The sequence below is a fragment of the Mobula hypostoma genome, chromosome 10, assembly GCF_963921235.1.
Source record: "Mobula hypostoma chromosome 10, sMobHyp1.1, whole genome shotgun sequence".
In the NCBI taxonomy this organism is placed as follows: Eukaryota; Metazoa; Chordata; class Chondrichthyes; order Myliobatiformes; family Myliobatidae; genus Mobula; species Mobula hypostoma.
Window position 1 is genome coordinate 29,940,359 of NC_086106.1, and position 17,551 is coordinate 29,957,909.

A 17,551-nucleotide genomic window follows, 5' to 3' on the forward strand; every position below is an offset into this window, starting at 1 on the left:
AAACGTCGAGTCTCCATTTCCCTCCAGAGACACTAGCTGACCTGCTGAGTCCCGCCAGCTCATTGTCTTCATGGAGTCACAGAGTAATACGGCACAGGAACAGGCCCTTCAGCCCAACTGATCCATACTGACCACCATAGGGAGCATCATTCCTGCTAGTCCCAGTTGCCCATGGTCAGTCACTAACCTTCCAAACCCTTCCCTCCATGTACCCATCCAACAGAGTTTTAAATGTTACAATTGTACCCACCTCGAACATTTCCTCTGGCAGCTCATTCCAGGTACTCACTGCCCCCTGTGCACAGAATTTACCTCTCAGGTCTCTTTTAAATCTCTCCCTCTTCTCTTGTATCTCTACCCTTTAATATTAGACTCGCCAAATCTGGGGAAAAGTCTATGAAACACTCATGACTTTATAAACCTCCAAGAGGTCACTCCTTATTCTCCTACACTCCAGCGTGACTGACCTCTCCCTGTAACTCAGCTCTCTAGTCCGGGTACCAGCCTTGTGAATCTCTTCTGCACCCTCTGCAGCTTGACAGTGGTTTCCCTATTACAGGGTGACCAACACTGTACACTCTACTCCAAGTGAGGTCTGAACAATGACCTGTAGAACTGCAACATCACATCCCTCCTGCTGAACTCGATGCCCTGACTGATGAAGGCCAGCATGCTAAAAGCTGCTTTCACTACTCTGTCTACTTGTGCAGCCGGAACACCTGGAGGAAATCCACACAGTCACTGGGAGAATGCACAAACACCTTGCAGACAGTCATAGGAATTGAACCTGGGTTGCCTGTACTGTAAAACTTTGTGCTACCCGCTTGGCTACCAAGATGCTTTCTAAGTTGAAAACCATTTCCCATTCCTCACCCATCTCCCTAACTGATCAAGATGTCTTTGTAATTCATTGAACCTAAATTTATTATCAACAAGACCCTCTAATTTAGTAACAACAGCAGTGTTGCTGGTCATACAGTTGACGTCAGAAGTTTACATACACCTTAGCCAAATACATTTAAACTCAGTTTTTCACAATTCCTGACATTTAATCCTAGAAAACATTCCCTGTCATAGGTCAGTTAGGATCACTACTTTATTTTAAGAATGTGAAATGTCAGAATAACAGTAGAGAGATTGATTTATTTCAGCTTTTATTTCTTTCATCACTTTCCCAGTGGGTCAGAAGTTTACATACACTTTGTCAGTATTTGGTAGCATTGCCTTTAAATTGTTTAACTTGGGTCAAACATTTTGGGTAGCCTTCCACAAGCTTCTCACAGTAAGTTGCTGGAATTTTGTTCCATTCCTCCAGACAGAACTGGTGTAACTGAGTCAGGTTTGTAGGCCTCCTTGCTCGCACATGCTTTTTCAGTTCTGCCCACAAATTTTCTATCGGATTGAGGTCAGGGCTTTGTGATGGCCACTCCAATATCTTGACTTTGTTGTCCTTAAGCAATTTTGCCACAACTTTGGAGGTATGCTTGGGGTCACTATCCATTTGGAAGACCCATTTGCGACCAAGCTTTAACTTCCTGGCTGATGTCTTGAGGTGTTGCTTCAATATATCCAAATAATTTTCCTTCCTCATGATGCCATCTATTTTGTGAAGTGCACCAGTCCCTCCTGCAGCAAAGCACCCCTACAACATGATGCTGCCACCCCCATGCTTCACGGTTGGGATGGTGTTCTTAGGCTTGCAAGCCTCACCCTTCTTCCTCCAAACATAACGATGGTCATTATGGCCAAACAGTTCAATTCTTGTTTCATCAGACCAGAGGACATTTCTCCAAAAAGTAAGATCTTTGTCCCCATGTGCACTTGCAAACTGTAGTCTGGCTTTTTTATGGCGGTTTTGGAGCAGTGGCTTCTTCCTTGCTGAGCAGCCTTTCAGTTTATGTCGATATAGGACTCGTTTTACTGTGGATATAGATACTTGTCTACCTGTTTCCTCCAGCATCTTCACAAGGTCCTTTGCTGTTGTCCTGGGATTGATTTGCACTTATCCTGCCAAAGTACGTTCATCTCTAGGAGACAGAATGCGTCTCCCTCCCGAGCGGTATGATGGCTGCATGGTCCCATGTTGTTTATACTTGCATACTATTGTTTGTACAGGTGAATGTGGTAACTTCAGGCATTTAGAAATTGCTCACAAGGATGAACCAAACTTGACATCATTTTCTGACCTCAGTCCGATAGAAAATTTGGGCAGAACTGAAAAAGCATGTGCGAGCAAGGAGACCTACAAACCTGACCCAGTTACACCAGTTCTGTCTGGGGGAATGGAACAAAACTCCAGCAACTTACTGTGAGAAGCTTGTGGAGGGCCACCCAAAACGCTTGACCCAAGTTAAACAAATTAAAGGCAATGCTACCAAATACTAACAAAGTATTTGGTTTGTATTCTGACCCACTGGGAAAGTGATGAAAGAAATAAAAGCTGAAATAAATCATTCTCTCTACTATTATTCTGACATTTCACATTCTTAAAATAGTGATCCTAACTAACCTAAGACAGGGAATGTTTTCTAGGACTAAATGTCAGGAATTGTGAAAAACTGAGTTTAAATGTATTTGGCTCATTGCTGAATGTTTATGCTCCTCCAGGTAGTGAATGGTCATTTTATAGACACATTTTTGACCTAATGGTCAGTTCTCGAGGGGTAGTAATTTGTGGAGGGGATTTTAATATTAGATTAAATCCTATATTAGATTCTTCAAGAATAGTTACTCAGAATAAACCTCTGACTCGGAAAGTGAATTCATTGATGGAGGAGTTGGGAATTATAGATGTCTGGAGGGAATTACACCCTACTAGTAAAGATTATACATATTACTCTTTCCCTCATTCAGCCTATTCAAGGATAGACTATTTCTTTATCTTTAATACAGATAGACTCAGGATAAAAAACTGTAATATTGCAACAATTGATCTGTCGGATCATAGCCCAGTCTCTATGTCTCTAATCCTGGAAAGGAAAATGAGGAAAACACTATGGAGGCTAAACTCACATATACTCAATAACCCGAAAGTAATGGAGAGATTAAGGGGAGAAATCAAAGAATATCTAGACCTTAACGACACGGGAGAAACATCACCAGTGATTTTATGGGATACATTGAAAGCTGTACTGAGAGGGAAAATTATTTCCATTACTACTCACATGAAAAAAATCAATGCACAAAAATTAGCAGACCTTCAAGGAAAATTAAAACAACTTCAAGTTGGAGATAGCAACAAAAGTAATTCAAATCGAAAACAGGAAATTAGGAAATTGCAAAGTGAAATTGATGATATTTATACGTTGGAAACTCAAAGAAATTTTCTTTACCTGAGACAAAAGAATTATGAAGTAGGAGGTAAATCAGCTAGATTATTAGCATATAAATTACGAAAACAACAAGCAGACAATACAATTCATAAAATAAAGAATCCAAAGACAAAGCTTGTGGACAGTACAATAGGGAAAATTCAAGAGAGTTTTGAAACATATTATCGAGAGCTGTACTCCCAACCCCGGGCCCCCAATGAGCCCTATATAGACAGTGTATTGAATTTTTTAGATCTACCTAAACTTACAGATTTACAAAATGAAAGTTTATTAGAACCAGTAACTGTCAAAGAACTGAACGTGGCCATCTCTAGGTTAAAGGCTGGAAAGTCCCCGGGTTCTGATGGGTTTACCTCAGAGTGGTACAAGTCCCTGAAGACACAGTTAACCCCATTACTACTTAACACCTTTAATTGGATCTTGCAGAGAGGAGAAACTCCACCTTCCTGGAGAGAAGCGATTATTTCAGTTATTCCTAAAGAGGGTAAAGATAAACTAGAATGTGGCAATTATCGGCCAATTAGTGTTCTTAATTTAGATTACAAACTATTTACATCTATATTAGCGCGCAGATTGGAAAAGCTTTTACCTGGCCTAATCCATTTAGACCAGACTGGATTTATTCAACAAAGACAAACACAGGACAACATAAGGAGAACTCTGCACATATTAGAACAGGTTAATAAGAACGAGACAGAGACAATGGTAGTAGGATTGGACGCTGAGAAAGCTTTTGATTCGGTTAGTTGGGCATTCCTATACAGAGTGTTAGGAAGATTCGGCTTTCAAGAAAGGTTTATTAAAGTAATTCAGACTCTATATGACAGCCCTACAGCCCGAATTAAGATAAATGGGGACCTCTCTGACTCCTTCATTTTAGAGAGAGGCACTAGACAGGGATGCCCAATTTCTCCTCTCCTTTTTGCGCTATATATTGAACCACTTGCCCAATTAATAAGACAGAGCGAAATCGTAAAAGGTATCAAGGTGGCAGGGATTGAACAGAAAGTGGCGTTATTCGCAGATGATGTTTTGGTCTATCTGAGTGAACCAGAAAAATCATTTATAGGATTGTTTACACTGTTGGATGACTTTGGGAAAATATCAGGTTATAAAATAAATGTAAAGAAAACGCAGGTTATGTCCCTAAATTATACACCATCCAAAAAATTGCAGGATACATACGATCTTAAGTGGGAAGCTAAATCATTAAAATATTTAGGAATAACCCTGCCGAAAGATCTTTCAACACTGTCACAGGTAAATTATGGGCCATTAATCTCAGAGATAAAAGCAGATATGCATAGATGGAATCTTATCCCCTTTTTAAGTTTAAATTCAAGGATAAATACTGTAAAAATGAATATTCTTCCTCGGTTATTATATCTTTTCCGTACTTTACCAGGGGAGGTGGATGATAATCAATTCAGGGAATGGGACAAATGGATTTCCCGCTTCATTTGGCAAGGAAGGAAACCTAGAATTCGATATAACACCTTACAGTTAGGGAAGGAAGGAGGAGGTATGGTTCTTCCTTGCCTGAGAAATTATTTTTATGCCTCACAGATAACCCCTCTGTTATATTGGTGTAATAGGGAATATAAGGCTAGATGGAAGGAAATAGAATTTGGATTAGTTGACAGTTTTCCTCTTCAGGCCTCAATAGCTGACAAAGGATTGATGGCCCAGTTGGAAAAATTTAATAATGCTTGGATAAATCTTACATTAAAAGTATGGCAGAAGGTGGTTAATTCATGTGGAATTAATAACATGCTAAAACTCTTTAGATGGTGTGCATATGATACCGAATTCCTTCCCAACAGAGGAGATAAAAGATTTGAGCTATGGATAAAGAAAGGTCTTACAACCTACCTCTCATTTATAGATAAAAGAGTATTACAAAGTTTCCAAATCCTGCAGGACAAACATGGCCTAGAACATAATGACTTTTTTAGGTACCTTCAAATACGAAACTATGTTGACCAGAGTTGTAGATATACAGACCTATCAACAGTAGAATTAGAATTTTTCAAGATTCTGAATTCGGCTTGCAGTTCAATACCTAGTAAATCAGTTTCTCGCCTATATAATGCACTCTCCCATGCTAAAAATGTAAATACACTGTATATTAAAGAGAAGTGGGAGAAAGAAGCGGGGTTGGTACTTTCAGAGGAGGCTTGGGGGAAAATCTGCAGCTTTCAATGGTCCTCGACTAATTCTTTGACTTGGAGAGAACATTGTTGGAAAAACATTATAAGATACTTCAAGACCCCATATCAGGAAAAATATAAAGATACAAATGTGATGTGTTGGAGAAGGTGCGGCTCCAAGGAGGCAAATCATTTTCATATTTTCTGGGATTGCCCTAAATTAAGTCTATTTTGGGAAAGTATTCATAGAACATTAGTTAAGGTACTTAGGTCCCAGATACCTCTGAACTTTGAGACGCTCTATTTGGGGCATGTATTGTTCCTTGAACAGAAGGAAGATATAAAGTTGCTGCAGGCCCTCTTAGCGGCAAGTAAGAAATCAATCACTAGAAAATGGCTAAATCCAATACCACCTACATTAGAAGATTGGTACGAAATTATCTTGGAAATACTTAAAATGGAAAAGTTGACTTACTCCCTGAGAACTCAAAAAGAAACATTTGATCAAATCTGGAATAAATGGATTGAATATATAACCCCAATGCGAGCAGACTTTAGATGACTCTCCTAATGATTTATATTGCTCTTCTCATCAACACAGTAATATTGCTAACGTAAGCACTCCTAGTCTAAATGTTTGTTTTTTTTTGGAAAATAGAGAATTAACACAAGTAAAGGGAAAGATTTGGGAAAGGGATAAAAAAAAAATGAAAAAAATTAAGTAAATAAGTACATAGGGATTGGATAATTATGTCTGCGGGCAGGAACAAGCACGAACAAATTGGGATATAAACACCTACAATGGTTGGTATATAGGCTTGTATGCAACATTTTGGACCAGTGGAAATGGTCCAGAAGGGTTGTATGGAAACTATTATTACCATTTTTCTTAACAACTAATTTCATTACTTAGCCTAATAGGTTAGATTTACCACAGTACATAATTATCTATTTAAATGTTTATTTTCCTTTTATATCATCTCAATGTGTACTTAAGAATGTATAAATAATTGTAGTTTTATACATATAAAAAAATGGAAAAGATTATATGTGTGAAAAAAGTACATGATAATTGTGAATTCCTTATCCAAATAAAAATAAAATTTAAAAAAAAAGTATTTGGCTAAGGTGTATGTAAACTTCTGACTTCAACTGTACCAAGTATGTTCACATCTAGATCAGTTATATTAATAATGAATAACAGAGGTCCCAGCACCTACACCTGGGGCACCCCACTAATCACACGCCTCCAGTTGGAGAATCGACCTTCCACCATTATCCTGTGAATTCCATTATGGAGCCAATTCCAAATCTACCTTGTTAGCTCTCCCTGAACCCCTCTTCCTGTCCATCAGCCCACAGTTTCTGTTCACAAGATTAAGATTACACTTACTGGCTGACACAAAGTGGAACACACATCTGTCATAGTTTTTAACTCCAGAAACTAAAAGGGAGAAAAACAGGGGAGCCTGGAGTACTTGTGTATTTAGTTTTGTTTTAGTGAGGCAGTCACGTATGATGTGGTGACGTGATGACGTTTGCCATTCACGTACTCCTTACATATAACCCATAATGAATAATATAACAAAGAATGCATAATCAAACAATGTATTTACAATATGACTCAGTTATTGAACACATACAACATCCTGTCCACCAGACTGCCCTTCCTGTCTTGACAAGCAGACTGGAACACGTTCCTGTTTCACAACTTTACTTGAGAGCACTTGGTCCGGCTGACCACACTCCCCAGACTGTGCTGCCTGTGGGGAATGTAGTGACAGGCTCACCTCTCAACACCACAAAACCTTCCCACCACTGACAAAGCACAAGTTAGCTGCCTGGATCAGTGTCTCAGTAAAGCAGGGTCCTGGTGAGATGTTGTGTACTGGTCTGGTCTCCCCTACCTAAGTGCATGAGAGGCAGATGTACTTATTTTACCCATAACTCAACTCCTCCTCTGGGTCACTTTGCCAAAGACCTCAATACCTTTATTATTTAAACGTTTGCTCCCTCCTCTTTAAATATTTCTGATGATCCTGTTCCCACCATCCTCAGGGAGAGAGAATTTCAGAGCTTTACCATAGCGTGGTCTGGCAGCTGCCCTGCCCAAGTCCACAAGAGACTGCAAAATTATGGACACAGTTCAGTCCATCCCAGAATCCGGCCTCCCCACCGATTGTTTCACTGCCCATAATGCCACTGGCGTTTAGAGCAGCAATGGAGGTACTTCATCTCTGGTGAAGTTCAGGGCTTCCCTCATCATGTCAGTAGCTTCCTCTCGGTTTTCACTACTGTCAGTCATGCAAGTCACACTCAGATGTAGGATTCTTCATTGCGGTTTCTGTAACAATTTTGTTTGACCAGTCAGGGTTGTTAGCCCTGAGTTAACCCCTGAACCTGGGGGATCAGTGGACCACTCTTAGTTTGGCCTCTACCCTTTGACCTGTTTGGCATTGGTGACCCTACCAGGAGCCAAAGCATAAAGCCCTAACTCCAGCCAACACAGCTCTCCGGGCCATTGTGGCACACAAGTGTCCAAACCACAACAAGGTACAGGAGTGAGATGTGCCAACTAGTGGAGAGGTGCCGCAGCAACAACCTGGCACTCACCATCAGTAAGATGGAAGAGCTGATTGTGGACTTCAGGAAGGGTAAGATGAAGGAACATACACCAACCCTCATAGAGGGATCAGAAGTGGAGAGAGTGAGCAGCTTCAAGTTCCTGGGTGTCAAGATCTCTGAGGATCTAACTTGGTCCCAACATATTGATGTAGTCATTGATATAGGCAAGACAGTCGCTATACTTTATTAGGTGTTTGAAGTGATTTGGCATGTCAACAAATACACTCAAAAACTTCTATAGTTGTACTGTGGAGAGCATTCTGACAGGCTGCATCACTGTCTGGTATGGAGGGGCTACTGCACAGGACTGAAAGAAGCTGCAGAAGGTTGTAAATCTAGTCATCTTCATCTTGGACACTAGCCTACAAAGTACCCAGGACATCTTTAGGGACTGGTGTCTCAGAAAGGCTGCATCCAATATTAAGGACCTCTTGCACCCAGGACATGCTCTTTTCTCACTGTTACCAACAAGTAGGAGATACAGAAGCCTGAAGACACACACTCAGTGATTCAGGGACAGCTTCTTCCCCTCCGCTATCCGATTCCTAAATGGATATTGAACCCGTGAACACTGCCTCACATTTTTAATGTACAGTATTTCTGTTTTTGCACATTTAAAATAATCTGTTCAATATACATAATTGATTTATGTGTTTATTTATTTTTTTAAATTATTATTTTTTTCTGTCTCTGCTAGATTATGCTGCTGCTAAGTTAACAAATTTCACATCACACGCCGGTGATAATAAACCTGATTCTATTCCTCTCGGAGGACTCACTCCGCCATACACTCCGGCTACAGCTTGGACAAGTAATCAACGTTATCAAAGTCCATCAGTTCAGTCCATGATGTAAACCAGCCTCCCCACCATGCACACCGTCTGCACTGTGGGAAAGCACCCAACATAATCAAAGTTTCCTCCCACATCCAGTCATCTCCCCCTTTCCACAGAGGAGAAGACATATACAGCAGGCTCAAGGACAGCTTCCATCTCACTATTACAAGTTCAAGACCAAGAAGTCAAGGAGCCTTGTTCTTAGGAGAGGAAAGCTGGGACTTTCATTTCACCCTTTGTGGAGAGGAGTTTCCATCCATTCAGGACCAACTAGTTAAGAGCCTCGGGCGATGGTACACAGAGGAGCTGAGAGACACCAAGAGGGTTCAAGAGACAGGAGAACAGATCAGCAGAGGTCTGATGTCTGTTGACAAGTGTGGCTTGCCTGGGAAGTTGAAGTTGTGGTGCTTGCAGTACGGACTGATGCCACGGATAATGTGGCCACTAACTGTCTATGAAGTGGCAATGTCCCATGTTGAGGCAATGGAACAGAAGATCAACAAGTATGTGAAGTGGCTTGGAGTACCGAGCAGCCTCACCAATGTTGCAATCCACAGTAGCCAGACAAAGCTTACCATCCCAGTGCAATCCCTTGTTGAGGAGGTCAAGGTTGCCAAGGTAAGATAATTCTTGATGCTTCGAGACTCAAGAGACCCTGTCATCAAGAACACCCAGCCAGATGTGAGATCAGGCAGGAAGTGGTCAGCCCATGTAGTAGTTGATGAGGCAGAGTCTAGATTGAAGCACAAGGAGATGGTTGGGGCTATCCAGCTGGGCCGCCAGGGACTTGGGTGGACAACCCACAAGTGGTGGTCATCTTCTACAGGTAAGGAGTGCCGTGAGCTTGTAACGCAGGAAATATGAGAGGTAGAAGAGGAGAAGAGATTAACTAAAACAGGGCCTGGCGAAACAAGGGGCTTGGACCTTGTGGGAAAGTGTTGAACAACGACATCTATCTTGGAATGTTCTGTGGCAGATGGAACCGCTCCGCATTTCTTTTCTATGCAGAGCAGCGTACGATCTGCTCCCAACACCTGCCAACCTCAACACCTGGTATGAAGATAAGACAGACAGGTGTGCTGCTTGTGGCGAGAAGGGAACACTTCAACATATCTTGAGTGCATGTAGAGTCAATCTTTCCAGTGGCATGTACACTTGGAGACATAACAACGTTCTCAAAGTTGTAACAGAAGGTGATGAGCAGAGAGTACTGCAGCACAACTTATCTCATGCCCCATGCTGCACAGAACATCGCATATCATTTGTGAAAGAAGGCTCCAAGTCAAGGGTGTACAGCACAGGCTCACGATCAAGCATACTTTCTTCAGCCAATGATTGGTGTGTCAAGGCCGACCTGGACGGGAAAGGCAGTTTTCCGGAGCAAATAGCTTTCACGACATTGCGTCCAGATATAATCGTATGGTCTGACACCAGTAGGGAAGTGGTTATTGGTGAACTCACAGTCCCCTGGGAAGACAACATCGATGAAGCCCATGAGCGTAAGTTAACCCAGTATGCAGAGTTGAGATCAGAGTGCAGAGACAGAGGGTGGAAGGTCTCATGCTATCCATTCAAAGTAGGCTGCCGTGGGATTATTGCGTTCACTCTCCAGAAGTGGCTGCGTGACCTTGGCTTCACTATAAGAGAGATCAAGTCAACCAGCAGGGCTGTAGCTGAGGCAGCAGAGAAAGGATCAGCATGGGTGTGGACCAAGTATGTCCAGGGGGGCAGTTAGTCGGACAGTGTATACATATCTTGCAAACACTTCAGTAGTTGCATAGACACCTGAAGAGTAGCCTATCTGTTGGATGGAAGTGACAAACAACTCTGATAGAGGCAGATGCCAAGTTTTTAAGCTCACCAGTGGGAGGTGGTGCTTTAGCACTGCTGGCCCACCACCTCGAGGGAGTCTTGATCATAAGCGGGCCGAAACTCCTGAAGACAGGTGGCAGATCAACTGATGATCCCACTGGTGATAGCACAGGACAGTTAACATCTTAGTCCATGTGTATTTTGTAACTCTAAGTCTCTTGAATGGCCCTCTTGTATAATAAAGATAAACTCTTGATCTTTCAGTCTGCCTGGCAGTGTCCCTTGCAGTTTATTTGTCCACCTGCACTTTCTCTGTAACTGTATCACTTCGGGTTCCTCTTTCCACTACCTCAACGTACTTCTGTTTCACACCGGATGGATAAAAGCATAACAGACTTTTCGCCCATTCTGTATCTTGGCACATGTGACAATATATAAACCAATTACCTCTGCATAAAGAAATTTCTAACCACCCTCATAGAAAGACTGCCCCTTACCTTGTAACTCTGTCCTCTCATTCAACTCTCCCACTTGTGAAAACATCCCATCACCTCCCCTGTCCTGCCCCCTTGTTTCAGTAAGGGGCACCCCTCATTCTTCGATGCTGCAAAGACAGACCCAAGTTGTTTAACCTTTCATATAGGACCACCCTCAGATTCAGGAATTAACGAGGTGACTCTCCTTTGGACTGCACCCACTGCTACTATGTCCCTTGTAATAGGGGACAAAAACTGTACACCATACTCCAGGTTTGACGTCAACAACCTCCCGTACAAACATAATAAAACTTCCTTGGTTTTAAACTCCAAACCATTTATACATCATGGAAACAGGCCCTTTGGCCAATTCCTCCATGCTGAGCAAAACTGCAAAGTAAGTTTATCCAATTTGCTTATGTTTGATTCAAGCCTTTTGATGGATTGGGTCCAGACTGTTGTATTTATTGTGTTTTTCCTTCTGGTTTAAGCTTCCTTTCCACTTGCTTATGTGTTTGTATAATCCTGTGTCTGTGGACTTTTAGTAACTTGCAGTAATTTGGTTCTATACTTCTGTAGTTTCCTTGCCTGCAAAGCTAAAATGTGATTCAGTCACTACCTGCTAAACTCATCTAAACTAGCACAAACCAGTTTGCAGTACAAAAGGAAACTGTGTTCACCTGCACACAAAGAGATTCTGCAGATGCTGGGAATGCAGAGCAATGCACACAAATTGCTGGAGGAACTCAGCAGGTCAGGTAGCATCTATGGAAATGAATAAACAGTCAACGTTTCAGGCCGAGGTCCTTCGTCACGACTGGAAAGGGGAGGATGCCAGAATAAAAAGGTGGGGCGGGGTGAGGGGAAGGAGGACAAGCTAGAAGGTGATAGCTGAAGCCGGGTGGGCAGGAAAGTTAAAGGGGTGGAGAAGAAGGAATCGGATGGGAGAGGTGAGGGGACCAGAGGAGAAAGGGAAGGTGGAAGGGGACCAGGGTGAGGTGATAGGTAGTTGAGGACAAGTGGTAAGAGGCCAGAGTGGGGAATAGGAGAGGAGGAAGGGGGAGGTAAAAATTACGAGATGGAGAAATTAATATTCATGCCATCAAGGTTGGAGGTTACCTAGACAGAATATGAGGTGTTGCTCCTCCACCCTGAGAGTGTCTGCATTGTGGCAAATGAGGAGGCCATGGACTGACATATGGGAATGGGGATAGGAATTAAAATGGTTGTCCACCAGGAAATTCTGCTTTTGGCAGGTGGAGCGGAGGCGTTTACATTCCAGTTACAGACCCTTACGTTCTACAGATCCTATGTTACTTCTCTGCCTTGCCTGCTAATGCAGGCTGACCCCTGTCTGATCTGTAGCATGTTGAACATATGATAAAATGAGTGCAACCAGCAGATTTGAGCCTCATTCTTGCCTTACAAAGAATCTTTTGGACTATTTCATCTGCAGATCCAACACTTTTCTATCCATGTACCTGTCCAAGAACCTTTTAAATGTTGTCAATGTATCTGCTTCAACCACTTCCAGTGGCAACTCGTTCATACACTGTCCACCATCTGCGTGAAAAAGCTGACCCTCAGCTTCCTAGTAAGTCTCTCCCCTCTCACCTTAAACCTATGCCCTCTGGTTCTTGACTCTGGAAGTCTAGGGGAAAGACCGTGCACATTCACCCTGACAATGTCCCTCATAAATTTACACATCTCTATAAGATCATCCCTCGTTCTCCAGTGGTCCAATGAATAAAGCCCCAGCCTGTCCAACCTCTCTCCATCACCCAGACCAAGACCTGGCAACGTCCCCGTAGGTCTCCTCTGCACTCTTTCCAGCTTAATGGCATCTTTCCTCATAGAAGGTTGGCCAAAATTAAACACAATATTTCAAAATCAATTTCACCAACACCCTGTACGACAGCAGCACAGTATTTGAATGATTCTGCTTTTTACCTTCTTATGTTCCCTTTATCCCCGGGGGATTTGACGCATCTCTCAGTCTGGGTTCCTACGACGCCAAACTTACCTGCTTTCCTCTGGTGACTTGATTAGGGACCGGGATACTTCAGCCTCTGACTCCTCCAGTGACCCTGAGGGAAAGCGGAGGGAGACAGGATCAGCCATGCTACAATGTTTGATACGGCGACGTTTCCTCTACCCGTCCCACCACGCACTCGTAGGGGCAGGGATTCCTCCATACCATTAGCCTATCACAGAAATTAGCGGGAAGCCAGAGGATTGGGAAGCTTTTCAAAACCAAAAAGAAGATAACTGAAAAAGCAAAAAGAAAAAAGATGAAATGTGAAGGCAAGCAAGTCAATAATTGAAAGAGGATACCAAAGGGTTTCTCAGATATATGAGTAATGAAGAGGCAAGAGTGGATATTGGACTGCTGGAAAGTTAGTAATGGATGACAAAGAAATGGTAGATGTACTGAATTGGTATTTTAAGGATTAAGGATGAGGTTTCAGGGTACTTGGAGGCACATGATAAAATAGGCCAAAGTCAGCATGGTTTCCTTAAGGGGAAATCTTGCCTGACAAATCTGTTGGAAATTTTTGAGGAAATAACCAGTAGGATAGTCAAAGGAGTCAGTGGATACTGTTTTCCTGGATTTTCAGAAGGCCATTGACAAGCTGCCGCACATCAGGCTGCTGAGCAAGATATGAGCCCATAGTACTATAGAAAAGATGGTTCGAGCATTGGCTGACTGGCAGGAGGTAAAGAGTGGGAATAAAGGGGGCCTTTTCTGGTTGGCTGCTTAACGAGTGTTTTGCAGGGGTCAGTGTTGGGACTGTTTCTTTTCACATTAATATGTCACTGATCTGGATGATGGAATCGATGATTTTGTGGCCACGTTTGCAGATGATACAAAAATATGTGGAGGGACAAGTAGTGTTGAGGAAGCAGGGAAGCTGTAGAAGAAGAATGATTAGGAGAAAGAGCAAAGAGTGGTAGATGGAACGCAATGTAGGGAAGTGTATGGTCACGTATTTTGGTAGAAGGAATAAAGGTACAGTCTATTTACTAAATCGGAGCAAATTCAGAAATCAAAGTGTAAAGGGACCTGGGAGTCCTCATGGAAGATTTCATAAAGGTTCATTGACAGTTTGAGTCAGTGGTGAGGAAAGCAAATACAATGTCTGGAGTTGAAAGAATTGGGGGGTGGTGTTGATCTCACTGAACCTATGGATATTGAAAGGCCCAGGTAGAGTGGACGTGGAGAGGATGTTTCCTATAGTTGGGGAGTCTAAGATCTGAGGGCACAGCTTCATCCTTTTAGAACCTGATGAGGAGGAATTCTTTTAGCCAGCAGGAAGTGAATCTGTGGGATTCATTTCCACAGATGGCTGTGGAGGCCAAGTCATTGGGTATATTTAAAGCAGAGCTTAAAAGGTTTGTGATTAGTAAGGGTGTCAAGGGTTATAGGAGAAGGTAAGAGAACACGGTTGAGAGGGGTAATCATGATGGAATGGCAGAGCAAACTCAATGGGCTGAATGGCCTAATTCTGCTCCTATGTCTTATGGTCTACAAGTAATCTGGAGCCTTGAGATGTGACAGCAGGGAACCATGAGTTGCATTCAGCATGTAACATGAGCTCAGTGCTCTTCAGGTACTGGGACTGGGTCTCCCCACAGCAACACATACCTGTCAAAGTTAGCTGAGGTATGCTTGGCTCCAGGGTCTCTCGGAGAACCTGAAATGAAAGGAAACGTGTGGTTAGAGAATGGACAAGGGATGTGGATGCGTAGGGTGGGGTGGGGTTTTGTTGGGAGGTGAGGAAAATCATTTGGCTTCAGCCTGCATGTCCATGCCATCCGAGGGTTTTTCAGTGATGTAACACTACCTGCCAGGCTCCGGGAGGATATAGATGAGAGAGGTGAAAGGGTGAGGATAAAATATAATGCGGAATATTGGAGGATGGCATGCCAGCTGGCACTGATGATGACCCACATTTCCAGCAACTTGGGTCCTTCTCTCTCTCCCTCTTGGGTTGAGGTGCTCTGGTGCAGAGGAGACGAGGGCAGGGACAAGTCAGCCACGATGGTATTGAACAGCAGGGGAAACTCGAGAGGCCATGTTTGCTGCTGTGTGTGTAAGAGAGAAGGTGAATGTTTTCTGGGGGCGTCACAGTCAAGTGGACTGCGACCTTGCATGGTGGGGGGAGCAGGATGTGGAGGGGCCAAGCCGTCTCCTCACGTTCCTCACTTGGACAGATCCTCACCTCCATCTCGAGAGCCTCCAGCCTGCGCCTGGCACCGTAGTCCACCGGCTCAGTCCTGGCACACCTCGTCCACAGCTGTCGCAGCGCAGGGGCCGTCCATGGCTCTGCAGATAACAAGAGTGAATAGGCGTCTGTGAGAGAGGTGGGGAGGATCAACTGGGCTGCGAGCTGAGTGCAGAGATGCAGCACTGGGGACAGGCTGGGGTCAGACAGCAATGAATATCCCACTCAACCGCAGGCTCGGGAAAATGGGAGCCCCTTCAGAAAAGGGGAGGCAGAGTGAGGTTTGGGAACTGGAGGGAAGAGTTTGGGAGAGGTTACGGTAGATGTGTAGATGGGAAGGGGTGTGTGAACTGATGGGCGGTTGTGTGGGAGGGAGAGTAGTCTGTGGATGGAGGGTGTGTGAGGACAGGTGGTTTGTGGACAGGGTAAGGGTGTGTGTGGATGGGGATGGTTTGTGTTGATAGGGGTGTTGATGTGGATGGAGGAAGGTTGTGGCTGGATAGAGGTGTGTGTAGATAGGGTAGGGGTGATATGGACGGGCAGGGGCTGATGTGGACGGGCAGGGGGTGATGTGGCTGGGGGTTGAGTGGGGGTGTGGTGTCTGCCGGGATTTCCTGTGTCTGGTTTAACTGTCAGATGTGATCAGGATTTCCTGTGTCTGGTTTAACTGTCAGATGTGATTAGGGAATCTCAGAGCATGTACTCTCTCTGAGTGGCAGGTGGGGGCGGGGGGGGGCAGGGAGTCTGTTTGCCATGGCCCACAGATTGGGAGATGGTTCACGTGTGGATGGGAACCCAGCCTCGTATCAGGTGGTGTCGGTGTTACTGAAGGAGGTGGTGACGATGCTCACCATAGGCTGGGTTCTGGAACAGACTCGCAGGCGGGACCTTCCGCTGGCGTGAAAGCTCGATGGGGTGCTGAAAGAGATTGGTTACATCAGTGGAAGCAATCCCGTCGTGTGTTGTTCTGAGAAAATCACTAAGCCGGCACTCAAACCCATGGATTCATTCACCATCCTTGACTGCCCCTTCTCACCCGACACACTGCCGTAGCCCCTCTGGGGAAGTGACCCCACGGGGTGGGGGGGGGGTATGGGAGGTTAGTAGAGGGAGCACTGAGACCTGGGCCCAGCAATGCTGAAGGAACTATGGCAGAAAAGTCGGAGATGCTGAGCAGGTCAGACAGCATCTGTGGAAGATGAGGTGGAGATACCATTTGGGGCTGAGACCCCTCCTCTAATACAGAGAGGAGAGGAAAACCGGTCAGTGTGAAGTTGCAAAGGATGGGTAAGCCAAAGGGGATATATGCAACAGGGTAAGACCAGATGAAATGGGTGACTTTCTGAAATGCCTCCTGATCTGTAATTCCCCTCTGCCATGGAGCCCCGAATGCATCTCACTCATGCGCCCAAGTCTGTTTTCACCTACTAACCCTCACTTCTGGTCCTTATGCCCCACCTCAACACACTCTGCATTAAACAATGTTCCAACAAAATTCCAGCCCAAGACACCCCATCCTCTCACCTGTCCACCCCTCAGTATTGCAAAGGCAGCACTCTCTCATGATCCCCTGGTCTGCTCTTCTGTCCGTACCCACCCTTCTGCATCTTACAGAACTTACCCCACTCAACCATGCCTGTCCTTAAACCTCAATCCTCCTCACCATCCAGAGAGACAGCCAGCCCTCCCAAGGTTAGTGGCACTTCTTCCCATCCACCCAGTACATATGGTGCTCTAATGCAGCCTCACCCTCACTGGAGTAGATCAGCTGCTTTGTGCTCCCGGCGACTTGTCACTTTAATTGTCCACCCAACCCCGGTCTGCTCCTGCATTGAGGTCCAACATGAGCTTGTGGGACACACCCTCATCTTCTCTTTGGACACATTGTAGCTCAACATTGAACTCATCTTCATAAACTGTGAAAAGAAATGGTCCCAACACCCACCCAAGTGGAACACCACCAAGGCCCCATCTGTTCCCATTCTTTGCCTCCTGCCAATCAGTTCATCTTCTCTCCATGCTGGTTTTTCCCTGTAAGACTACGAGCTCTTATCTTGCTTAGCAGCCTCACATGTGGTACCTTGTCAAAGGCCT

At 44.2% G+C, this 17,551-nt stretch overlaps 1 protein-coding gene across 3 annotated transcripts in view; it reads right to left on the reverse strand.

Annotated features, from left to right (window-relative positions):
- The window catches only part of LOC134352790 (meiotic recombination protein REC8 homolog), a 188,157-nt gene that overhangs the window by 12,621 nt on the left and 157,985 nt on the right, over nucleotides 1-17,551 (reverse strand). For all 3 annotated transcript variants that reach the window (XM_063060259.1, XM_063060257.1, XM_063060258.1), the window contains exons 13-16: nucleotides 16,309-16,375; nucleotides 15,455-15,558; nucleotides 14,878-14,926; nucleotides 13,255-13,318 (exon numbers count right to left, since the gene is read on the reverse strand). In XM_063060259.1, coding sequence (XP_062916329.1) covers nucleotides 13,255-13,318; nucleotides 14,878-14,926; nucleotides 15,455-15,558; nucleotides 16,309-16,375 — 284 coding nt within the window. The remainder of the gene's footprint in view (nucleotides 1-13,254; nucleotides 13,319-14,877; nucleotides 14,927-15,454; nucleotides 15,559-16,308; nucleotides 16,376-17,551) is intronic.